This window comes from Cetorhinus maximus, chromosome 34, assembly GCF_964194155.1.
Source record: "Cetorhinus maximus chromosome 34, sCetMax3.hap1.1, whole genome shotgun sequence".
NCBI lineage: Eukaryota > Metazoa > Chordata > Chondrichthyes > Lamniformes > Cetorhinidae > Cetorhinus > Cetorhinus maximus.
This window is the reverse complement of record NC_135912.1, coordinates 4,959,228-4,985,527: the sequence shown is the minus strand read 5'-3', so window position 1 is coordinate 4,985,527 and position 26,300 is coordinate 4,959,228. Positions and strand designations below refer to the sequence as shown.

The window sequence follows — 26,300 nt, the reverse complement described above, 5'->3', positions numbered from 1 at the left end:
ATTATGCCCCCTAATTCTGGACTTCACCACCAAAGAAAATAGGTTTTCCGTGTCTACCCTATGGAAATGTTTAATCAATTTGAACACTTTAATTAGATAACCCCCCTCATCCTTCAAAACTCAAGGGAATACAAACCAGGTTTATGCAACCTGCCCTCATTGTTTAACTCTTTAAGCTGTGGTATCATTCTGGTGAACGTGTCCAGCACCCTCTCCAAGGCCAGTCTATTGTTCCTGAGGTTCAGCATCCCAAACTGAATGCAGTATTCTAAATGGGGCCTACCAACTGAAGCATAATGTTCTCTAAATTTGGTTTCCAGCCCTCTTGAGATAAAGGCCAGTTTTCCAATAGCCTTTTTGATTACTTTGTGTACCTGAGCACTCAGGTTTAATGATTTGTGTATGTTAAGATTACTTTGTTCCTTCATAGTTCCCAGTCTTTCCTCATTAACAAAATATTCTAATTTCTCTCTTGGATCCAAAGTCTATGACAGAGAGGGAAGTGACAAGGCAGAAATTCAGAGTGAGTTCCAAAGGATGATGCAGAGTCGGACAAGTAAACTAGAGCTGCAGGAGTGGAGAGTGCATGAGAAGGCTTGGGACTGAAGAAGGATCATTGTGGTTGGGTGGAAGTGGGGGTGGGGTGGATCTGGGGGAAGTGTCAAGGCTTTTGAGGGATTCAAAGTGAGAAATTAGTCCTTCAAATGTCAATTCTCTGGGATGGAAGGAGCCAGTGGCGCAATGTTCAGCACCATTCGTGACTCCTCAGATACTGAAGCAGCCCATGTCCAAATGCAGCAAGACCTGGACAATATCCAGGCTCGGGCTGACAAGTGGCAAGTAACATCTGCGCCACACAAGTGTCAGGCAATGACCATCTCCAACAAGAGAGAATCCAACCAGCACCTCTTGATGTTCAATGGCATTACCATAACTGAATCCCCTATTATCAACATCCTGTGGGTTACCATTGACCAGAAACTGAACTGGACCAGTCATATAATACTGTGGCTACAAGAGCACAGGTCAGAGGCTAGGAATAGTGCAACGAGTAACTCACCTCCTGACTCCCCAAAGCCTGTCCACCATCTACAAGGCACAAGTCAGGAGTGTGATGGAATACTCCCCATTTGCCTGGATGAGTGCAGCTCCCACAACACTCAAGAAGCTTGACACCTTCCAGGATAAAGCAGCCCGCTTGATTGGCACCACATCCACAAACATTCACTCCCTCCACCACCAACGCACAGTAGCAGCAGTGTGTACCATCTACAAGATGCACCAAGGTTCCTTAAACAGCACCTTCCAAACCCACAACCACTACCATCTAGAAGGACAAGGACAGCAGATAGATGAAATACCAGCACCTGCAAGATCCCCTCCAAGCCACTCACCATCCTGACTCGGAAATATATTTCCCTTGACCCTTCACTACTGCTGGGTCAAAATCCTGGAACTCTCTCCCTAACAGCACTGTGGGTGTACCTACACCACAGGGATTGCAGTGGTTCAAGAAGGAAGCTCACCACCACCTTCTCAAGAGCAACTAGAGATGGGCAATAAATGCTGAGCCAGCGAAGCCCACATCCCATGAATGAATTTTTTTTTAAATAAGGCTGATGGTGATGTGGGCCTTAGTGGGGGCAAGGACACATGGCATTCTGCTTGACCTGTAGCTGGTGAATGTTAAAAACAGAGAGGCTGACAAAGAGAATGTCGACAAAATCTAGTCATGTGGCATAGGGGAAAGACTGAGTGTTGAGACAGGAGATGGTTGTGGGGTGGGTGACAGATTGGATGCGGGAAAGATGCAGAGCCTCAAAACCCTTCCTCAACTTTGCCATCTGCACAAGTGGCAAGGGGAGCTTTTGTTTAAGTGCTGGCAGGGGCAACTATATCAATCTATATTAAGTTAACAAGCTGCAAGTAGCTAAACATATTAAACTAGCTGAAAGGATTAGTCAGCACAAGCAGTAAACACAGAAGCCTGCAAACGACTGTAAGGAATGTTATCATGGAAACGCTTAACATACTGATATGCAATTCCTCTCTCTGCTATTTTGACAGAGCCGCTAACTGCTTTCACAATAATCAGGTTAAGCATTTGCTAAAATAGTGGAAAGTGGAATCTGATCAAACTCATTGAAGCAGTGGAACAATAGCATGAGTTGTAGTCATTCCAGGCTAGTCACTCAGAACATGTTCTCAAAGTACGGGACTGCAGTAAGCAGCCTGGTGATGGTGAGCTTCTATCTTGTTGCCCTTCTGCCCAAGCCATTTATACCACCACAGTGGCTGAGGGGAGCGGGGTGGTGGAGGGTGCGGAAAGCGGGATTCTTGAGTGGCTCAAGGCCACCCTGTTGCGGACTGGCTAATGTGGTCAAAGTGGAAAACCTTTGTTCTCTGCTGCTGCGGGGATGATTTCTAATGGCAATGTCTCTCTTTCACAAATCGACCGCTGTTGGGATAGGGATTGTGAGGCCCACTTTAGACTGCTTCCCATTGTCTGTACAACTGGAATTTCTAGGGGAATCTGCCAATCCGACCGCCAAGTGTGACGGCACTTCTGGGGTTTGGAGAACTCACATGCCTTCTGCCAAAATATCTCAGGGACCAAAACAGAGTTCCGTCCCAAATGCTTCTCCCTCCTACCCAGATTGCGCTAATTCTGTGCTCAAAATAGGCCAGATTTTGGAGGCCATTGCTCAGTGAGTGTCAGCAGCCAAGTGATTCCAAGGGACATCACATCCAATCCAGTCATGCATGCTCTTTCCAGTAAGTCCGAAGGGCCATTAGGAATGGGAACTCTAGCCGGCTTTTTCCCCTCTGTCGGGGTCAACTGAGCCAATCCCATTGCAAAGCAGCTCACAGAGGGCAGACCACGAATTGAACTTTGGAACCTTCCAGATCTATGTTGATCAGTGACTCACTGCTTAAACGTATCAAACTATGGGATGGGGAAGTGGGTCTTGTCTCTGCATCTTTGAATGTTTAATACCCAGGAACTTTAAGCATTGTGTAATCCCTTGGTAGTTGACAGATATTACAGGTTTCTTGGGAAGAGCAAACAAAGAAGTGCAAAGTCTGGATTTGATCTAATCATCTGTTAAGAAAATCTGATCTCTCATGGGTCAAACTATTTGGAGTTCAAACCTGAGATGGATGATCTAATTTTATGGAATTCCTAAGTGACTAACATTGGGTGCCACCACATGTTAAATAATCCCCCAAAATCTCCTTGAATTATGTAAGTGATGTAAACACATTGGGGGAGGGTGAGGGCCAACTTCCATGGGGGCACTTCCCATCGCCCACCACATCTTCGGTAAATCATCCATTAAACCCTTGCGCAACGAAGAAAACCATGTTCACGTCATTTCTTCAGGATTTCCTGGATTTTACAGCAGATGACCCCGAATCAGTGAGTGGAGGACTCTGGATAGGTGAAAGGCAGCTATCAAAAGAGTTCTCACAACTAAACAAACTGCAAACACAAAGCTGGAGTGATTGGTCATCTGCCTCCTCAGATGGAACGAGGAACATAGGAACAGGAGGATACCATTCAGCCCCTCAAGCCTGTTCTCCCAATCAGTGAGATCATGGCTGATCCACTTAACTCCATATACCCATCTTTGCTTCACATCCCTTATTACCTTTGATTAACACAAATCTATCCATCTCAGTTTCCAAATCAACAATTGATTCCACATTATTTGCCATTTGCAGAAGACAGTTCCAAATTTCTACCACCTTTTGCATGAAAAAGTGTTTCCTAATTTCACTCCTGACTTTAATTTTTTTTGATTCTTCCCCCTAGTCCTAGACTTTCCAACCAGCAGAAATAGTGTCTTTTTATCGACCCTGTCTGTTCCCCTTAATGGCTCGAAAACTCAACCAAATCACCCCTTAACCTTTTAAATTCCAGGGAATGCAACCCTCGATTGTTGCCGTTTGAAATGATATCGAGTTTAACTTTATTTTTTCATTGGTGCTAATTTTGATATTGCTGGTTAAAGTTGTATCATCGGGCCTCAATGTCTCCTCTCCTGAAGGTACTAATTTTTGCAGGCAGGCAGCTCCAGGGACAAAGCTGTCCCACGGGACCTCACCTGGGTGGCTATTGTCCCTGAGGGGGTTTAAACAGCGAGTGTTAGCTGGGCTTAATGTTGTCCTGGACAAACATCGACACACATGCACTCTACAGCATGGGTCTCTCGAACAGTTTGGGAACAAGAGCTGAGACGACTTTTTGTTCCCCCCCCAAAACATACAGGCCAATTAAAAGGAACATTCCTCCAACCCTATCGTTGCTGCCCCAACTGGGAACTGAACCCTCAAGGCTGGAGTGAATGGCCTGACAATTAAGGAACACATACTCATTACACCCAGTCAACTTCTATATTTCTACACGAATAAAAGTTACTGCAGCGTTGAATCCATAACCTTGCACTAATCTGTTCTTAAGTCGAGCTCCGAGTTAACATTCATACCAAATGTCCGACCCAAACTCACAGTGTTACGCTATAAGCAGACCACATACGTGCACACAATGGCGAGCGTACCATTGAATCTGCAGCATCCTTTGCCTCTCTAATGTACTTGTCCAGCACCCTGATGTCACAGATTGGGTGGAGTGGAGTCGACTTTGCTGGCTTTATGTAACCAAGTAACATCACTAGGAGTGCAAAAAGTCCTTGGGTTGGAGAGGAGGGGGAAATAAAAAGAAAAAGAACCATCAGTTAACATGTGACAAAAGTTATGACATAAACTTGTGTATCAATATAAGGGAACCTCTGGCAGGAGTGAGGTTGTGGGGTGAGGGCTGCTGCCTCAATACGCAATGTCAGCAGTCTTGTTCCAGGAAGGTATCAAATGGAAACCAGTGAGTCATTACAAGAAATGTAAAATTGACAGGGAGTCATCTCATACTGCAGGCCTAGCTCGAGGTCATCTGAAAGGTAAGACTAGAACCTGAATGGGAAAGGCATTTGTCAGGTTCATTTGACTCTGAAGGACAATGTGCTGTGCACCAGATCAAGAACCAGAATTGACTTAGCTGGCTCCCATCTATGGTCCACTCTCCCAACCTCCCAACGGATGCTGCACAAACAAAGTGGAATTGAGATGACAGACTGCTGGCTCCACTCCCCTTAAGACTATGGTTACATAATTTTCTCACCCTAAGGGTGCTGAAGGTTGAATTATGCACACTACAATGTTGGGCGAATATCACACCGTTTTGAACACGGCTATCTCATCTATGTATGCTCATTACTTCTTTGGGAGCACCTAACTAATGGTCTGAGGTTCAGTGGAAGGGCACTTTCAATGGGCTGAATGGTTTTCTGACATTCCTAGCTGACAATAGGATCAGGATTGCTGAATCCATGATATATTGCCTCAATAGGACTAGGAGAGTGGGAGTTCCAGGTCAGTGGGTTCGAATACAGATTTTACACCTCCCAAAACCACACTGATGGAATTAGGTGCTCCACTCTCTCTGTTAGCTGTCATGAGTTTATACTTAAGATGCTGTCTTGCACACCATACAATCCTCCATAAAAGGACAAGACTCTACAGCATATCTTTTTATGGTCATTCCTGTGTTTTGCCAAGTTTCCTTTCTGTTTTAGGTTCATAGTGACCTTGTGAATGTTGCCGAGCTCCCAGTTTCCCACAGTGCCTCAGCATATCATGACACAGTAAACCTAATCTCTTGTTACACAGTAACTCTTTCAGCCACCCACGTGGACTTATTTCTTTCCTCGTTCCTCCCTTCCTGCAATCAGGTGGTTGACCACTGCCTATCCCAAGGATCGAACCAACTCATGGCTTCAGCTGAATCAGGCAGGCACCAAGGATTCCATTCAGATGGTGCCCCATTTAAAAGGGGCAGGGGGGAGGGGGCGGTGGTGGCAGGTGCAATTGTCAACGAGCAAATCGGCTGATCGGGTCTCAGGACAGGACGTGGAAGACGACGGACCAAGCTTGACGAGCTGAATGGACAAGCAGGCCAAGCTCCACATCCAAATCACCTACATCTCTGCTCTTGCTCTCAGTTGATGCTTTCCAAATGATCAGACCCTAACATTTCCATAATAATCAGGTCCCCGCCTACCTGTAGCCAGTGGCCTTGACCGCTCCGAAAATCGCAGGAGTTCAAACGTTGATGAGGACACCAAATGGTGTTATTTTTAAACAACCGCTTCCATTGGGCAGGCAGGGTTAAAATTGTATATGTAGCATCTTTGGCATAATATGCTTTGAAATCATTCTCACGATCACTCTGTCATGCATAGATCCGTCATTAATGCTTTCTATCTAACCTGCTTTTCTCGCTACACAACCCACCCCCCTACCCCCAACCTGTCCTGAAACTGCTGCTTCGAACACAATAGGGTGATTTTTGAATTTTACATTAAATGCAGCTGGATAGGTGAGGTGCATCCGACTTTAAAATAGCTTTAGCCAGCAGTATCTCCGGTGTTGCTGTAGCTGATAATTGGCTAGACCTGTTGGCATTTTAATTGCAAAACGGCTGTCCTGTATGGCTTTCTTTTTGTCTATGCCACTCTCTGAATTTTTCTACTTTTGGCAAGGTAGATTATTTGAAATGTTAACATATGCAGATTGACCGACCCTCGAATAATCAAATGTGACCTCCCTGATTGCTGAACAATTGAGGAGTAATATCCCAACATTATCTCAAGGTGCAGGATCTTCTGTGCTTCTAGTTTGACTGACTTAAGAAAAAATGTCTTTGACATGAAGCTATTCCCCTGCATAAAACGCAAGTGAAGTTATTTAACTTTAATATAATAAAAGCAAAATACTGCGGATGCTGAAAATCTGAAACAAAAACAAAAATTGCTGGAAAAACTCAGCAGGTCTGACAGTATCTGTGGAGAGAAAGACAGAGTTAACGTTTCGAGTCCGTATGACTTAAGACTTAAGAGTCTTTCTCTCCACAGATGCTGTCAGACCCGCTCAGTTTTTCCAGCAATTTTTGTTTTTGTTTGTAATAAGTTTGACTACCTGATTTAACCTGTGAAAGAGCCAGGGGGACATGGCACAGATCGTCCATTCAAAAACTGGTGGAGAATTGTTCCAGTACCAATTTACCAGGGGCCACCACACATAGAAACATAGAAAATAGGAGCAGGAGTGAGTCATTCAGCCTTGAGCCTTCTCCACCTTTCAATATGACCATGGCTGATCCTCTATTTCAATGCCGTACTCCTGTCCTCTCCCCATACCCCTTAATGCCTTTAGAATCCAGAAATCTATCTATCTATTTCCTTCTTAAATATATCCAGTGACTTGGCCTCCACAGCCTTCTGTGGCAGAGAATTCCAAAGGTTCACCACCCTCCGAGTGAAGAAATTTCTCCTCATCTCAGTCCTAAATGGTCACTGAGAACAATCAAGATGTTGTGCCTGATACGCAGTTGGAAGTAGATTTGAAGTATGAGTCCCGTGTAGTGTCTACTCAATATAATTATAGAGCAATTGCTAGCCTTGGTTTTATGAATGCAGGTTTCAGATCATAGGAGTTTCATAGAGTAGCATGGCACAGAAACAGGCCATTCGGCCCAAGTGGTCTATGCTACTGTTTATGCTCCAAAGGGACCTCCTCTCTTTGCCTCTCTTCATCTAATTCTATCAACACATCATTTTATTCCTTTCTCCAGATGTGTTTATCTCACTTCCCCTTAAATGCATCCGTGTTCACCTCAGCAACCACAGCCTGCTTATGGAAATCTAGCTTCTCATCGTGATCATGGGACAAGAGTGTTCGCAGAAACCCTCAATTGCAATTCCAAACCCTTTTGGCCGACCCATTAGCAAGGAAAAGTCAGAAGAGGAATCAGTCAGTGTCTATACTCCCGTATCTCCTCACACCACACTGTAGACTGACGATAGTAGTGGCCCCAACTGGTGGCTTTGCCTACAGCAATCCAGGCCCTTAGCTCTGGAATTCTATCCCTTAATTCTCTCTAAACCTGCCACTTCTGCCTCCTCCTATTCAGCCCTGGCTGAGTTGATAGCATCCTAGCATCTAGATCCAAAGGTTCTAGATTCAAGTCCCACTCTAGATACTTGAGTACAAACATCTAAGCTGACACTCCCAGTGGCAGCACAGAGGGAGTGCTGCAATGGCAGAGGCGCAACCTTTTGGATGCAACGTGAAATTTGGTCTCAATTGGACTAAACCTTCCCATTTTAAAGACAACCAATTGGGTTCTTCCTGGCATCATAGTCAATATACACCCCTCAACCAACAATATAAATAGATTATCTGGTCATTATTACATACTGGTTGTGGGAGCTTGCTGTGCATAAATTGGCTGTCATGTTTCACAGGATGGTTGCAGCACAGAAGGAGGCCATTCGGCCCATCATGTCAGAGCTGGTTCTCCAAAGGAGCAATTCACTTGGTGCCATTTCCCTGCCTTCTCCCCGTAACCCTGCCCATTCTTCCTTTTCCGATAACAATCCAATTTCCTCTTGAAAGCATCGTTTGACCCTGCCTCCAGCACACTTCCAAATCCTAACCACTCACAGCATGAAAACATTTTCCCTTATGTCACCATTGCTTCTTTTGCCAATTACCATTGCAACGAAGACCACTCTTCGAAAAAGCATTGGCTCTAAAGCCCTTTGGGATGCTCGGAGATGGTGAAAGGTACATAATGAGGCCGGTGGAAGAATGCAGGCAAACTGATGTGCCGAGCTCATTTGCTCGTTACTGGCCAGTGAACTTTGTTCACAGACATTCGCGGGCTAATCTATTGTTTTGACGCAACAACTGAGCACTACCCTCTCCCACACCCAATGTCCACATGCATGCACTTTCAAATCGGGGTCGCTGGACACCAAGCAACAGTAGGAATCCTGGCTGATTTCCCCCCAACCCAACACCCTCCGGCTAAACCAACTAATCTAATTGAGGCCAACTGTTGCTCCCCTATTTCTACTCGAGACAAGATCTGCTAACGGCATGTGCTGAGAATGAACCTTCTGGTTTGCACATCTTAGTTACACACTGGGTTGTGCCTTTAGCCAATGAGCCATTTGGGTGAGAGTTACGTTTTGTAACTGAGATCTTTGAACACACTTTCCTACAGCTGCTGCTGCTTCACAGGAGAAGGAAGCTGAAGACGATGACGAACTGGGGCAGGGGGCGGGGGTTGGGGGGGGGAGAGAGAGCTGCTATCAGATTCTCCAGTGACAGCTTGCCTCCGAGTCAAAAGAGTACAGGTTCAAGTCCCACTCCTGAGCACCTAAAGCCAACATTTCAGTGCAGTATTGAGGGAGAGCTGCACTGTCAGAGGTGCTGCCTTTCAGGTGAGAACCAAGGTTCCATTTGCTAGTTCAGTTTCGCGCAAATGATACCACGGCTCTAATTTTTTTTAAAAACAGGCAGATGTTCTCTGATATCTTGGTCAACATTCCGTTAAAAACAGATTAAATCACTCATCTCGCTTGCTGTTTATGGGAGCTTCCTGTGTACAAATTGGCTGCCGCATACCTAAAAAAAAAGACGAGTGGCGACACTTAAAAAAAAGTAATGAATTAATTAGCTGTGCAGTATTTTGGATGTCCTGGAGGCGTGAAAGACACATTAGAAATGCACGTTTCTTTTTCCTAAAGTGATTGATAGCATTTGCCGCTGTGTTGTGTGCACCTTACCTCTCTGCTCATCTTTCTTTCTACCACTGATTCCACAAACAATCCCCAATACAAAGAAGATGCTCCAAATGCCCTTCCATGAACTTCTGGAAATCAATCAACCCTGTTCTTGCCAAGCTCTCCATCCAACGTGCCACATGCATTTCAAGGCTTTTGTCCTGGTTTACAAGTTCCCCAACACTCCACTCACTCCCCAGCCACGGGTAACACTCTCGCCTCCAAGTCAGAAAGTTGTGGCGTCAAGTACCACCCCAGAGATTTGAGCACAAAACTTCAGGCTGACACTGCCGGTGCAATACAGAGGAGTGCTGCGTTGTCATCGGTGCTGTTTTTCGAAAGTGATGTTAATCTGAGGCTCTGTCTGCCCTGTCAAGCCAGCATGAAAGATCCCGCAGCAGTACTTTGAAGAAGGGCAAAGGAGTTACTCCCCAGTGTCCTGACCAATATATATCCCTCAATCTACATCACTGAAAACAAATTACCTGGACATTATCAAATGGGCTTTCCTGTTTCCTACATTATAGCAATGATTACACTTTTAAAAAGTATTTCATTAACTGTAAAGCACTTTGCAACGTCCTGAGGTCATGAAAGGTGCTACATAAATGCAAGTCTTTCTTTCTTAGCTCAACAGTCTTCTCCAACAGCCCTTGGATTCCAGATTTCAGCTCATCACCACTCAACATGCTCCACCATTGGACACCATCTTCCCAACAACTACGCTCCCAATTCGAAGCCTACCTACCTCTGACTGCACAGCTGGAGCAGCAGATCATCCTACCCAAGTGATAGCTCATGGAAGATTCCGCAGAGCCAGATCGCTTGCCCTGGTCATGACATGATGTAAAACAGAATGTGTCACGACGTCAGAACACGAGGCTCAACCCTTCTCCCTCCCGAAAAGGAATCAGCCTCATAAGGCATTTATGCACAGCGAGAGTCAGCTCCTCCAGAGACAGCGAAGAGTGATGACAGTGCCACTTTAATCAAGGGCAGGAAATCGTAATGGCATTTTCCATGTAGAGTGAGGCAGGTTGCAAAACCCACATGGACATGTGGAGCTGTGTTCATGATAAAGGCATCAAAATAGGTTATGTTTTACACTGGAATGAATGAATCTCCCTCTAAATGCTGCAGTCCAAATCATATCCCACACAGGGTTCATCTTTGTCATCTCTAACCTCCAGTGTAATGAGGTCAAAACCCTCACCTTTAAATCCCTCAGCGACCCCAATCATCCGACCTCTCCAATTCTCTCCAGCCCTCCGTTCTACTGATGCTCCCATTTTTAAAATTTGTTCATGGGGCGTGGGCATTGCTGGCTAGACCAGCATTAATCGCCCATCCCTAATTGCCCTTGAGAAGGTGGTGGTGAGCCGTCTTCCTGAAGGAAGAGGAGGGGGGGTGGGGCGGGAATAGGTCTTGTGGAGCAGTGGGTAGCATCCCTGCCTCTGAGCCAGAAGCTCCAGGTTCATGTCCCAGATGCCACAGAGAGTGCATTGGTAACACATCCAAACAGGTTAATTATCAACCTGCAAATCCATCCAATGTGCCAGTGGCAGGTGGTAAGAGTGGGCAAGACTTCTGGTCAGCCATGCCTGGCCCCCCCTCTGATTTCAGGCAAGTGACCCTGTTCCAGAAAATGCAGGCTGTGGGAGCAGACATAAACATGTGCTTTGCCTGCCTCATGTGGCTCTAGATATGGGCAGTCATCACAATTTTACTAAGGACCCTGAAGCCCCTTGACGGTTTATAAACGAGCAATCTTTCGTCTCCCACTTTCCACAGGGTCCTTGCCGCATTGGCACCCAGGACTCACTTTGTCACATGAACCTGGCAGACTAAATATAAATTGTTATTGTCACAACTGAGTGAGACTTGGCAGCTCCATCTGCAGCCCACTTGTCCCAAAACTGCTCCTCACAGCAACATTTTACTTCTTAACTGGCCATAAAAACATACCTTGGGATATCCTGAAGTCACAAAAGGCATAAGTTCTCTATTTTTCCTGCTTTAATAGCCAAATCATGAAGGTTTTCTGGGACAGGTGATGGGAACAGAAGAGTTGAAATCACAAACTGACACTCATATGCTTAACTAATACAGCAGCCTCGCTGCATGCTCCAAGACAGATTCTCAGCATTTAAATCAAAACTGAGTGCGTGTGTGTGTGTGTGTGTGTATGTGTATACCCCTTTCACATATTCAAGGTGCACAGTCCATTTTATCAAGAGTTTCCCTGACTCCTCAGAGCCCCATGCCACTTACCCGGTATCCCCATGTCCAAAACTTCATAATCCTCTTCAATCACATTTCTGGAGTTTCCATGCGTGAATCTGTTTCCCATTGGACAATGTTACACGTTGTAAAGGAGATGCAGAAATTGCTGCAAACTTATGTCCCAGTGCAACTCCGATTTTTAAACTTTCTTTTCCGGAGGAGGCGTGGGGTTGGTGGTGGTGGCAAATAAGTTGCTTTGAAAATTCTCCCTCCAGTCAATCCAAATCCAACCCACACACACATACACCTACAAAAAACACAAGAGGCTCTCCGGAGGTGCAGGGTATAAAGAAGCGATGGGACAGTTTCGAGGACTGGTTAGGTCGTTTTCTATTCCAAGCTCCTCTCTCTCCCTCTATCGCTGCCGGAGCTCTGCCTGCCTTTGAGAGAGCACGGCGGTCGCAGGGAGGGACACAAGGAAGGCTTCCCCCCCACCACCGTGTGGGCTGTTCTCAGTCGCAAGGGGATTTAAGACAGTGCGGGGAAACGCGGATTTTCCCTCGGAAATCCGAGTGCCGCTCCGTGGGTCGCCACGCAACTTGGCGCACGTTTCCACTTTGGACTCACCCCCCTCCTCCTCCTCCTCCTCATACAAAAGCGCCTGTGTCTGAGGGTTATCCACCTTCCCACACAATCCCCTTTCTGAATTCATGTCCTGTGAGACTGTGTGCAAGAGGGGTTAGCGACACTTGCTTCTTTGGACGGGAGCTTCCTCATGAATCATGTTCTTTCTCCTTTTCAAAGAAGGAAAGTAAATGTCAGAGTGTGTCACAATTGTATTGAGGCGCCTCTGTGAGGAACGTGCTGTCCGGAGACAAGTTGAGTTTTGATTGTACTTTTTTTTTCCCCCTTTATGGCAAGGCCAGCACTTGTTGCCCATCCCTAATTGCTCTTGAACTGAGTGGCTTGCCTTGCATAGGAACATGCCCAGACAGTAAAAACTGGGAAATAAGAATACTGATCCAAACTGGTCTTGCACACCGTAAAATGGAACACCAGTAAAAACTGGGAAATGAGAGTACTGGTCCGAACTGGTTTTTTTTTTCCTTCTGGGTACGAACTAGAGACAGGAGTAGGCCACTCAGCCCCTCCAGCCTGCTCCACCATTCATTAAGGCCTCTGGTTCATAACGTCCTTTAGGGAAGGAAATCTGGCATTTCTTTACCCGGCCTGGCCTACATGGTGATTCCAGATCCACAACAATGTGGTTGACTCTTAACCACGCTCTGCAATGGCCGAGCACGTCACTCAGTTCAAGGGAGCTGCAATTAGGGATGGGCAACAAATGCTGGCCTCTGATTTTAAACTCACATTCCTGCCTACCCCTGATAACCTTCCCCCCCATTTGCTTATCAAAAATCTACCTACATCTGCCTTAAAGATATTCAAGGATCCTGCCTCAACCAGCTTTTGAGGACGAGAATTCCAAAGTCTCACAACCTTCTGAGAGAAAATTTTTTTCCTCATCTCTGTCCTAAATGGCCGACCCCTTATTTTTAAACAGTGACGCCATGTTCTAGATTCTCCTTGGCTCAGAGGTAAGGACGCTACCCACTGTGCGCTGGGAACATCAGCCTGCAGTGAAGGAAACATCACCTGGATATCAGTTGTGATGAATAAATTGCATATCTAGCCAACAGCTGGAACAAATTAAATCTGAAGTGGGACAAATTTGGTAAGCACACTGCAGCAATTTTCATTTGTGTTAGATCTGAAATGTGACCGGCAGAAAAATGCAAGAGTCTTTGACGCAGATCTCTGCTTTCTAACTATAGAGGCGTTATCAACAGAATGTGACAAGGGAAGAGAGATGGAGAAAGTGTTACAGGAAGCGAGGACAGCATGTGGCTGGAGTAGGAAGGCAGAGTTGAGCACCCTCGTGAATCAGGGGTCTTTTTTTTTAGCAAAAATATACTTTATTCATAAAATATCTTCAACCACATTCCAAACCATTTCAAAAACACCATTACAAAGGCACAATCAGGTTCAACTTTTACAACATGTATCACAAGGTGCATCAGTACAAACAATATTACAATCATTTGCAGACATTCATTTTGAGCTGTACAGCCCGAGGGGATTTAAACAGTTCCCAGACCCTCGGTGCACTGTGGCAGAAAGGTCTTAGACAGCGACCCTTCCCCATTGCGCCTTTGCAGCAGCTGCCCCAAGCTTTAGTGCGTCCCTCAGCACGTAGTCCTGGACTTTGGAATGTGCCAGTCTGCAACACTCGGTCAGGGACAACTCTTTGCACTGGAAGACCAACAAGTTTCGGGCAGACCAAAGAGCGTCTTTCACCTCGTGAATCAGGGGTCACAAGAGAATTGGACTTGAACTGCCAGTTAAAGAAAGACTTTCATTCGCAAAGCACCTTTTTATGACTTCAGGATGTTGCAAAGCAATTTCCAGCTCATGAAGCACCTTTGAAGTTTAGTCACTCTTGTAATGCTTAACTAGTTGGCAGCCATGGGTCAATGAGTAGCATTGTTGTCCCTGAGTTTGAAGGTTCAAGTCCCACACCAGGGACTTGAGCTCAAATATCTAGGCTAACTCTCCAGTGCAGTACTTAGGGAGTGCTGCACTATCAGAGGTGCCATCCTTCAGATGACATGTTGAACTAAAGCCTCTGTCTCCTCTCTCAGCCAGACGTAAATGATGCTGTTTTGAAGACGAGCAGGGGAGCTATCTCTAGTGTCTTGGTCTAGACCTACTCCTCAATCAACATCAGCAAAACAGATTATTTGGTCTTTATCACTTTGCAGTTTGCAGGAACTTACTGTGTGCAAATTGGCTGCTGTGTTTTCTACATTGCAACAGTCACTATGCTTCCAAAGTAATGTGGTCTTGAAAGGTGTTATATAAATGCAAATTTTTTTTAATTTACAATGTCTTTAACAAACATAAATTTCCAGCAACATAAGAAGAGAATTTCTAAAACTAAAATATTCAGCCAACAACAATATGTTTACCATAATTGACATGGGCAGCAACCAATCAGGAGGAATCCTGCCATTCAGATTGATCTCCCTGCTACTTTGAAATCACATATGAAAATTAAGTGATATCTTCTTCAACTTTTCCACTGAGAGAAACAAATGCAAACTTATAGAATTACACCACAGAGAAGACCATTCAGCCCATTGTGTCAGTGCTGTGTCTTTGACAGACCTATCAAATCATTCTCAGGATGGCAGTCTGTTACTAGTGGGGTAACGCGAGGACCAGCACTGGGGCCACAACAGTTCACAATCTATATAAATGATTTGGATGTGGGGACCGAATATAATATTTCCAAATTGTCTGATGACAGAAAATTAGGTGGGAATATTAGCTGTGAGGAGGGTGCAACAGGGACTTGGACAGGTTAAGTGAGTGGGCAAGAACATGGCAGGTGGAATATTATGTGAATAAGTGTGAAGTTATCCACTTTGGTAGAAAAAAACAGAAATGCAGAGCATTTCTCAAATGGCGATAGATTGGGAAATGTTGATGTACAAAGGGACCTGGGTGTCCTTGTTCGTGAGTCACAAAAAACTAGCATGCAGGTGCAGCAAGCAATTAGAAAGGATAATAGTATGTTGGCCTTCATCACAAGCGGATATGAGTACAGGAGTAAAGATGACTTGCTGCAATTATATAGAGCCTTGGTGAGACCGCACCTGGAGTATTGTGTACAGTTTTGGTCTCCTTATTTAAGGAAGGATGTACTTGCTGGGGGGGGGTGCAACAGAGGTTCACCAGACTAATTCCTCGGATTATTTTATGAGGAGAGATTAAGGAAACTGCGCCTGTATTCACTAGAGTTTTGAAAAATAATCTCATTGAAACTTACAAAATATTAACAGGGTGTGACAGGGTAGATGTGGATAGGATGTTTCCCCTGGCTGGTGAGTCTAGAACCAGGGAAGACAGTCTCAGAATAAGAGGCAGGCCATTTAAGACAGAGATGAGGAGAAATTTCTTCACTCGAAGGGTGGTGCATCTTTGTAATTCTCTACCCCAGAGGGCTGTGGAAAGCTCAATCATTGAGCATGTTCAAGACAATAATTGATGGATTTATGGATACTAATGACATCAAGGGATATGAGGTTAGTGGGGAAAAATGGCATAGAGTTAGACAATCAGCCATGATCTGTTTGAATGGCGGAGCAGGCTCGATGGGCCAAATGATCCAGTCCTGCTTCTATATTCCTATTGGCCCCATTCCTCTGCTCTTTCCCCATAGAGCCCTGCAAATTTGTCCTTTTCAAGTATTTATCCAATTCCCTTTTGAAAGTTACGATTGTAAATCTGCTTCCACCGCCCTTTCAGGCAGCACTTTCCAGATCACAAGAACTTGGTGTATTGAAAAAATAATTAATTTCCCCCCTGGATTTTTTGCTGATTATATTAAATCACATATCTTCTAGTTATCAACTCTCCAGTCAATGAAAATAGTTTCTCCCCATATTAAGGTTCTTGATAACCCTTTATCCTTTGCTTTCTGTTGACAAAGAGACCAGGAGCGTTGTCAATCACAAGTCAACGATAGCAGTCTACAATCAAAAATAACAGTTGTCACATTATTAATTGAACAGCGGATGATTTTTTTTTGTGATTTAATTGCTTCAACTTTTAAAATATATTTTTCGTTATCACAGTAAGCCCTCCTGACTGGTCAACAACAGCAATGTGAATTTATGTAGCACCTTTATTGTAGCAAAACGACCCAAGGCACATCACAGGAATGTTGTAAAGCATGGTTTGCTGCTGAGCCACATAAGGGGCTATCAGGACAGGTGACCAAAAACATGGTCAAAATGATGGATTTTAAGGAGCATCTTAAAAGAGGAAAGAGAGGTGGAGAGGCAGAGAGGTGTAGGGAGGGAATTCCATAGATTGGGACCCAGGCAGCTGAAGATATGGCCATCAATGGTGGAACAATCATTCACAATTGTCAGTAGATGTGTTGAAAGTGAAATTATGATCAAAAAGTCCTAACCACAGGAAGTAAAGGGAATTATGCATAGGAAGTGAAGGCTTAAGCGAGACTTTCAATATATTAATTGTAAATTAATCGGTTGATGAATAAAACTTGTTTTCTGAACCAAGTAGGAGAAAGATTTCAGAGATTTATTCTGCAGAGCCACCTAATGGTCAAAGCCTCAAACTACACTGTGACAATTGACAATGCAAAAATTGTTGACATAGTAATTCACAACTGTAAATGTTGACGCACAGATGTGACCAAAAAATTTTGACAACAGGATGACGGTCAGTTCTGAAGAAAGGTCCTTGACCTGAAACATTAACTCTGTTTCTCTCTCCGCAGATGCTGCCAAACCTGCTGAATATTTCCAGCATTTTCTGTTTTTATTTCAGCAGCCATGTCTTCACTTGCACAAAGCATACCCGCGGTCCCTGACCAACACTGGCTCCCAGTTATACAGTGCCTCAATCTTAAAATTCTCATCAGTGTTTCCAAGCCCCTCCAAAGTCTAGCTTGTCACCTCCATACCTCCAATCCCACAACCTCTGAGATGTCTATGCCGATTTTAATCGTTTTACCACCGGCAGCTGTATCTTCAGCTTCTGGTCATCTGTCTTAATATTTCCTTAAGTGGTTCAGTGTCCAGTTTCATTTTATTACATTGCTGAGTTCCACTTTTGGATGTTAAGTTAAAAGTGCTATACAAATGAAAGTTATTGCTGCAGATAAATACCGCAACGTGACTCCTTACCTTAGGTGATTTCTTCTCTGAGTTGGCTCCAATCCTTTGCTGACATTTCTGAATCATCAATTTTCCTTTCCTATAAATAATAAATTCCATTGATCCCCCGCCATTCTGCCATCTGCCCCCACCCTCCTCTCCCTTCCTAATTACGTGAGCTGAACCGAGCATGTCAGAAACATTAATCTTTTTAACAACTGGGACACTCTGGGAGACAAGGTGGGCGGCTTTTATCTCTTAAAAGTTCATTTCACTTTGGCCAAGGCAGCGGGGGACAGAGGCAGGACAGTCACCACGTGTGGGTGACTGTGGTAGCAATCATTGTCAAGAGTCTCACTGCAGCCAAATGCTCGGCATTCCACAGTCGCATTTGTGTCAGGCGTCAGTCAACAAAACACGGCGCCTGTGATTGTCAACTTTAGATAGCTTGGCTCACCCGGGGGTGAAAGGTTAATCCCATTAGAGTTTTGTTTGCTTAATGATACTGAAAGCAGAGCCCCTGCTGGGGTACGTGTGTGATACCTACTGGATAACGGCCAGTTTAGAGCGACAAAGGACATACCTCCCAAAATCTGTTTGTAGATAGTTAACCTCCTGAATGCTGAGGCTTTTGCAAAGGTTCACAGTTGTATTTCGTTGTTTCCCCCTCCCCAATCCAAGTCCCTCCTAATTTTCTCCCCCCGCCCCTCTACCGAAGGTACTGATCGATACAGTTCAATTCCCAAGGCAGTTCAGTACCTCAAGCAATTGTAAATTCTTTAATTGCCCTGGATAGTGTCGACAGACTTATCAATTAATGGGGTGGGGTGGGGGAGGGACAATGTGTTAATGCAAATTTTGTCATTTTTTAATTTTAAAAATGTTTAAAATTTATTTTGGAAATCAAAAAATGTCAACTACTGAGGATATATAGTTAACTTGAAACCGAAACCACCACAACCCTAACCCTAAACCTAAATCTAACCCTAAACCTTAAACCACCCTTAATCGAACTGTGGCTCTAAACCACTAGGCCACGCTTTAAATCTAATCCTAACCACATGCCAAATCCTACAGAGATAAAAACAAAAAACTGTGGATGCTGGAAATCCAAAACAAAAACAGAATTACCTGGAAAAACTCAGCAGGTCTGGCAGCATCGGCAGAATAGAAAAGAGTTGACGCTTCGAGTCCTCATGTCCTTCAACAGATGATAGTATTATCTCTTGAACCTCTGGTGCCTTTTTCTGCACACAGAGAAACTGGCCAACAGCATGTGGAATGCAGGTAGGCTGCCAGGCAATCAGAGGCATGAGAGACCAAACTCTGTTACACACGTGATGGCCAGAGGTAGGAATTACTCCAGTTATGTTCCCCCAGTTCTGGCATCCTCGTGCATCTTCGATTCCCATCATTCCACCATTGGCAGCCTGGGCCCTAAGCTCTGGAATTTCCTCCCTAAACCTCTCTGCCTCTCTCTCCTCCTTTTTATGTGGCTCGGTGTCAATTTTTGTCTGATGTGAAACACCTTGGAACGTTTCACTATTTTTACATTTTACTAAATGCTATATAAATGTAAGTTGTTGTTGTAACTGGTGAGCTTCAATAATGAAGCTGTTTACTGATATCTACAAACAGCACAAGCATTTCCAGTTACTACTCAGAGCCACTTTTGAAAAAATGATCTGCACGTTATTAAAAAATCTTTCCCTTATTGTTCATTCATTCTTGAGACGTGAGCATCGTTGGTAAAAGCTGGTGTTTATGGCGTTTATTGCCCCTCCCTACCACTTGCCTCTTGAACATATGATCAAGCGGCTCACTAGGCCACTGTCGAGGGTCAGTAAAGACTCAACTCAGTTGGTCTGGGACTGGAGTCACGCGTCGGACAGGCTAGGGCTACGCAGTCGATAACTGGCAAACAAGGATTATCTCTGTTCAGGGATAGTTGACTTGGTAAACAGGGATGTGAGTCAAGCAGCACTTCAAAGCATTGTTGATGATTGACCACAGTCAGCCGCATTAGTGAAGTAATTGAAAAGCAGAATACTGCGTATACTGGAAATCTGAAATAAAAACAGAAAATTCTGGAAATGCTCAGCAGGCCTGCCGGCATCCTTTTTTTTCTTCCATGGGATGTGGGCATCGCTGGCAAGGTGAGCATTTGTTGCCCATCCCTAATTGCCCTTGAACTGAGTGGCTTGCTCGGCCATTTCAGAGGGCAGTTAACCACATTGCTGTGGGTCTGGAGTCACCAGGGTGACCGATCCATCCTGGATTTTATGGGATCGCCCTGAAATTGGGCTGCTTATCCCGTGACCTGGGTTGTTTGAGGCTGGACCACTGTTTTTCTCGTATTGGCAATGGATTTTGCTGCTAAGCTCTCATCTTCAGCCTTCTCTCCGTCGTCCCGATAAAAGCTCTGACAAACCCTGATCTCACAACAAACTCCCCCAAACCTTACAGGTTCATACCAGTGCCAAAGTATCCCTTAAATTTTTTACCAGGAGTTGGTCACCCTGGGAGACACAGACCAGACCAGATAAGGACAGCAGATTTCCCAATGGGTTTTTAACAAAAATCATTATCACCATTATTGAGACTAGCTTCATATTCCATATTTATTTAAATTCCAGCAGATGCTATGGCGGGATTTGGACCCATCCCTAGAGCATTAGCCTGGGCCACAGGATCACTAGTCCAGTGACAGCACCCATTCAGTTGCTCATGAAACAGGACTGCACCTAGTCCTGTAGATGAGGCATCAGCTGCGATTGTGGTCGGCAGAGATGGGTCGTAGTGAGCCAGGATACCTGGTGAAGCAGCATGTCTTTAATCTGTTGGAGTGCTCGCTCTTGGTGTGCACCCCAACACCATGCTTGAACCTTCTTCAGTCGGTGTATTAAGGGCTCTGTGTATTGCGGTAGGTTTGGCAGGAATTTTGCCAGCTGATTTACCATACCCAGGAACCGTTGAAGATCTGGAATGGATGACGGGGTTGGAAATTCACTAGTGGCCCTTGTTTTTTGTGGGTCTGCTACTATGCCTGTGCTGTTCACAATATGGCCTAAAAATCGAATGGAAGTTTTGGAGAATTCACATTTATCGTTAGGTGTCAGTCCTTCTTCCTGTAAACGGTTCAAGACTGCTTTAAGCCTCAGGTCATGTTTTTCAGCAGTTGCTCTGTGGAGAGGGTTGACACCCATGTGGCAAACTACGCCGTTAAGGTCTTGCAAGATGGTGGACAGTGCTTGCTGAAAAATTTCAGGGGCCAAGGTTATGCCAAACGGCAGATGATTAAAGCAAAGTCAGCCGAATGGGGTAATAAAGGTTGCCAATAATTTAGATTTTTTAGATTTTTCGTCTACTGGTACTTGCCAAAAGCCACTGTTGGCACCCGAGGTTTGAGAACAAACATGGTTAAGCTGTCGTCCACCGAGGGCATTGGATGGGTTTCCCATGCTACAGCCTTGTTGAGTTGAGTCAGGTCGACACAGATGTGAAGGGAGCCGTTTAGTTTAGGAACCAGAACCATCCTGGAGCACCATTCTGTCAGCTTAGTAACAGGAGAGATGACTCCCATCTTGGCCATCTCGTCAAGTCGCAGTTGGACCTGTTTCATGAGCAGATGCCATACCTTCCTTGATGTGAAAAGACACACAGGTTTAGAATGTCCGCCATCTACAAGGCACAAGTCAGGAGTGTGATGGAATACTCTCCACTTGCCTGGATGAGTGCAGTTCCATCAACACTCAAGGAGCTTGACACCGTCCAGGACAAAGCAGCCTGCTTGATTGGCACCCCATCCACAAACATTCACCCCCTCCACCCCCGACGCACAGTTGCAGCAGTGTGCACCATCTACAAGATGCACTGCAGGAATTCACCAAGGCCGCTTAGAAAGCACCTTTCTAACCCACGATCACTACCTTCTAAGAAGGACAAGGGCACCAGATAGATGGGAATACCACTGCCTAGAAGGTCCCCTCCAAGTCACTTACCATCCTGACTTGTAAATATATCGCCATTCCTTCACTATTACTGGGTCAAAATCCTGGAGTTCCCTTCCTAACAGCACTGTCGGTGTACGTACACCACACGGACTGCAGCAGTACAAGAAGGCAGCTCACCGCCGCCTTCTCAAGGGCGACTAGGGAAGGGCAATAAATGCTGGCCCAGCCAGCGAAGTCCACATCCTGTGAATGAAAAAATAATCCTTTTTCAGTGTTATGCTGTATTTAGCGTTCAATTGCCCAGGCCGAGTGAATAGTTTTGGAAAATCCTTTTTGAAGTCAGACCCAGATTGTTGCTGATTGATTTCCTTGATCGTCTGGATGACATTGAGATCAACATTCAACTCAAAAGAGAGAAGAAAGGTTGTGAAGCACATGTAATGTTTCTCATATCTGTTTGTTCTTATATTGGAGCATTGCTTGCAATGTACCTTTCACCTGCAGCCTGATTCCTCCTGGGCCATATAACTGGGTTATAGGTGGCTTCAGGCATTGGTTTGCTAGCCGCGATTCTTTTGGACAGGACAGGATTGTAACACTTGCTCCTGTACCCCAATTTGAAATTAGTGATGTGTTCACTTACACAAATGTCAACATTCCAGAAAGTGTACCTTGGGTCTTTGATCTCACCTCGGAAACAGTGTTGTTCCTTATCTTGCTGAGACTCCTCTATTTCATTAATGGCCTTGTGTGCAAAGATTCTCCCGCAATCCCCTGTGTATCTGTTCTGTACGTCTTTCCAAACCTTGTACAATGAAAGCATCCTGTAGCATTTGCAGAACTCTGTTCGTGCCTATGGGCCTTTCTGGCACCACAGCGCCAGCGTGCGTTAATGGTGTTTTGAGCTTTTGTTCCATAAGGTCTCTTCTTCCCTGAAGTGTCTTTGACATTCCTTTGTTTAATAAGCTGTAGCATCACTGGGGGTGGGGGTGGTTTCCTGAACCGTGGTTTGTTTTGCCCACTTAGTATGACTCGATTTTGCTGATGGACCTCTGATTGTCTGACTAACTGTACAGCCTTGTCCAAAGTTAAGTCTTCTTTGGATTGAAGTAAATCAGATAGGGTGCCATTGGTTACCCGACTACGATGCAGTCTTATATTAGCTCAGATTTAAGATCAACATATCAACCTTCAGCCAGTTGATGCAGGTCGTTGATAAAGGCATCGGCAGGTTCACAAGGTTTCCGGACACCTTTGTTAAACTTTGCCCTCTCTACTATCTTGTTACTCCGTAAATTCAAGTAATTACCAATGTCTTTAACGGCTTCTTCAAATTTGTCTGTTGTTTCATTAATGTCTTGTCCTGCTATTATATCATCAGCAATTGCTCCAATAGAGTACAATAAAGTACTGATTTGGTCAGCCTCTGACATAGTGTCTAATCCGGAGGCAATTCTGAATCTTAAAAATCTCTTCCTTCAGAGAGCCCAGTTCTGCATCTATCTGTCCATTCCAGGTGCCCACATTGGTCAGGCAAGGTGAATTTGGAATGTTTAGCTGTTTTAAGCTCTTAGGAAGTTTGCCTGGGTATTTTTTAAACTTCTGTTGCAGTAACGGAGTTTTCCTGTGCTGATCAGGCTTTTACTGATACCCACTGCAGACCTTCTTTGGTAATCGTTACTAACTTTGCAGAACTTTTAAACTAATCGCAGGAAGTTCTTATTATTAAGCCCCGTTCACTGCTTCCCTCTCACTGGGGAATCGTGTTTGAGTGGACAAAATATATTTTCAATTACCGCTATGCAGTCGCCATGTGTAATGGCGCCGACTTCGGACCCCGACTGCAGGGTGCATCAGAACCCATGTTCGCTGAAATGGAATTTTTGTCCAGTGCTGCTTGCTTACTTCAGCGTTAGCCTGAAGATTCAAAACCTTTTTTGAGGTTTGCTCATCCTTCCCTTGTTCGTCGCTGGGTCCTTTGACTCTGCTGCTGGATTGGGATTTTCATGGACCGCCACATACTATGGTGTAAGCTCAATGGTTGATTATTTTTTCTCTGCCTCTCAGCCTCCACGTCTTCTATGAATTTTTTTTGAGTGAATTTTCACTGTCTTACCAAAGTCTTCAGTTTTGTCACCTTTTTCTTCAGGTCAGATTTGCAAACTTTTTTAAAGTTGATTTTCGGAAATTTCAGGATCCTTCACTGCTGCCGCCATGTTGTACGTTGGTTGTGACTGGCTAAGGAACGGTTGCAGAGACATAGATATGCCTGACTAATAACTGGTTTATTAATAGTCGTTTGGTAGTACAGAACTTGAGTATTGCTGAAAAAAGAGACATGTCTAAACTTTTCGTCTTGCACTCATCAGGACACTCGCAAGAATACCAATATAAGGAGAAAACAACAATTTATACCGTATGTGAAGATAGTTGGTTGGCAAGAGGTGTTGCCATGGAGAATGTACCAGTGATGGTGACTGACAGTTAATTGCCAAGCTGCCTGGTTTAAAATTCAAACAATGTTTGACAGTAAACTGTCAGCCACCATCACTGGTGCATTCTCCATGGCAATGCCACTTGCCAACCAATCAGCACTCTCTTCACATACAGTACAAATTGTTGTTTTCCTCTTATATTTGTATTCTTGCAAGTGCCCTGATGAGTGTAAGATGAAAAGCTGAGACATGTCTCTTTTCTCAACTTGTTTATTGTACGAACAGAACTATTTACAGATGTACAAGACTACAGGTGTTACTCAGTCTGAGCCAGGAGCTTTCTCCTTCTAGATTCTTAGTCCTGTGGCTCTCTCTTACATCATGTTGTAGGTGGTATTGTTTCTCCAGTCCCACACATTAACCCAGTCAGACCTGAACACCCTAATGCTACACTTCTCCCTGTGGACCCATAGATCTGGTTCTGTCTGAAAGAGCTCTCTGCAAGGTCTGCCCCAGCCCCCTCCCCCCCACCCCCCCTGCCCCTCCAACATTGGGAGCAGGTGTCAATGTGACATGAGTGCATCTCTGCCAAGGTAAGATTTCATATTCCTTCCAAACGAACTTTGTCAGTACATGGGAAAAACTTCATTTCTACTTACGGGTGCCCGAGGTTGTGGGAGCACGGCATGCTTTGCTGGTTCTAATACGTACATTTAGCTCCAGGGATCTGTATGTCAGCACAGTTTGGAGCATGCAAAGGATCAAACCACCAGCATGGCGGATGTTAAGTAGTGCAATTTAATTCAGCAACCATCAATCAAGGTACATTAGAGCAGAGTATAATATCAGTAGCCAAAAAGGAGCTGCAGTATGCCAGCCATCAGAGGATAGAAAGCCAAACAATAAAGGAAATGATTCGGCAGCTTACTCTGCCTGAGATCTGTTGGCTATCAGATTGTCACAGCCTGTCTGCTGCACTGTACCCTTGCGATGGCCTCTGCAAGTTCCTTGACAGCATAAGACCATAAGACATAGGAGCAGAAATTAGGCCATTTGGCCCATCGAGTCTGCTCCGCCATTCAATCATGGCTGATAAATATTTCAACCCCATTCTCTCGCCTTCTCCCCGTAACCTTTGATCCCCTTACCAATCAAGAACCTATCTATCTCGGTCTTAAATACACTCAATGACCTGCCCTCAACAGCCTTCTGTGGCAATGAATTCCATAGATTCACCACTCTCTGGCTAAAGAAGTTTCTCCTCATCTCTGTTCTAAAAGGTCTTCCCTTTACTCTGAGGCTGTGCCCTCAGGTCCTAGTCTCTCCTACTCATGGAAACATCTTCCCTACGTCCACTCTATCCAGGCCTTTCAGTATTCTGTAAGTTTCAATCAGATCCCCCCTCATCCTTCTAAACTCCATCGAGTATAGACCCAGAGTCCTCAAATGTTCCTCATATGTTAAGCCTGACCCTTGTCATCACCTTCATTGTCAGAGGAGACATCTCGGTCCTCCATGTCTCCATCAGCCAAGACATCCCCCCTTTGTAGCACAAGGTTGTGCAAGAAGCAGTAGACAATGATGATCTGAACAATGTGGCGAGTATCGGAGAGCGGTCCAAACACCTGAACCTCATCTTTAGGAGGCCTATCATCTGCTCAATCGTGGACCGGGTGAAGACATGTGAGGCATTGTGGCTCTCCTCAGCAGCACTGTGCAGACAATGAACTGGCGTCATCAGCCAGGTTTCCCGGGATATCCCTTGTCCCCAAGGAGACAGCCTTGCAATCGCTGAGGTCCTTCAAAAATTTGTGGCACCTGGGAGCGGGTCAGAATGTAGGCGTCGTGAGAGCTCCCTGGGAACTGAGCACAAACACCTTTAAACTGCCTCCCGTGTCCAGCCTCCAGTCCACCCTTAGCCTGCCTCCTGCGTCTAGCCATCGCACGTCTCGGCCCACCAACACCCAAGCTGTGTCAAGAGGCTGAGATTTGTGAGCAGTCCTCAGGAAGGCCAAAGCAGCGCCTACTCACCTCAAAGTCATGGACTAAGTCAAGCTCGGCAGATGCACGCAACTTATATACAGTCGTAAACGTGAGCGTTCTAACTTTGGACTGGCGGGGAACTAAATTTGGAGGGGGGAGCTTAATTCCGGCGAGGTGACCTTTTAATGAGCCGCCCATGACGTGCTAATGCATGCGAAAGGGCTTCCCGACTTTGCTTATCCGGAAACTCGACCCGCCTTTAACTCA

At 45.0% G+C, this 26,300-nt stretch overlaps 1 protein-coding gene across 3 annotated transcripts in view; it reads right to left on the bottom strand.

Annotated features, from left to right (window-relative positions):
- Nucleotides 1-17,982, bottom strand: part of epoa (erythropoietin a) — a 41,742-nt gene extending 23,760 nt beyond the window's left edge. The window contains exons 1-2 of one of the 3 annotated variants that reach the window (XM_078533831.1): nt 17,693-17,982; nt 4,563-4,693 (exon numbers count right to left, since the gene is read on the bottom strand). In XM_078533831.1, coding sequence (XP_078389957.1) covers nt 4,563-4,673 — 111 coding nt within the window. In that variant the 5' untranslated portion in view covers nt 4,674-4,693; nt 17,693-17,982. Of the gene's footprint in view, nt 1-4,562; nt 4,694-11,960; nt 12,492-14,941; nt 15,055-17,692 lie in introns of those variants that run through there. The other 2 variants (XM_078533832.1, XM_078533830.1) reach the window with 2 other exon arrangements.
- Nucleotides 17,983-26,300: the final 8,318 nt, after the last annotated feature.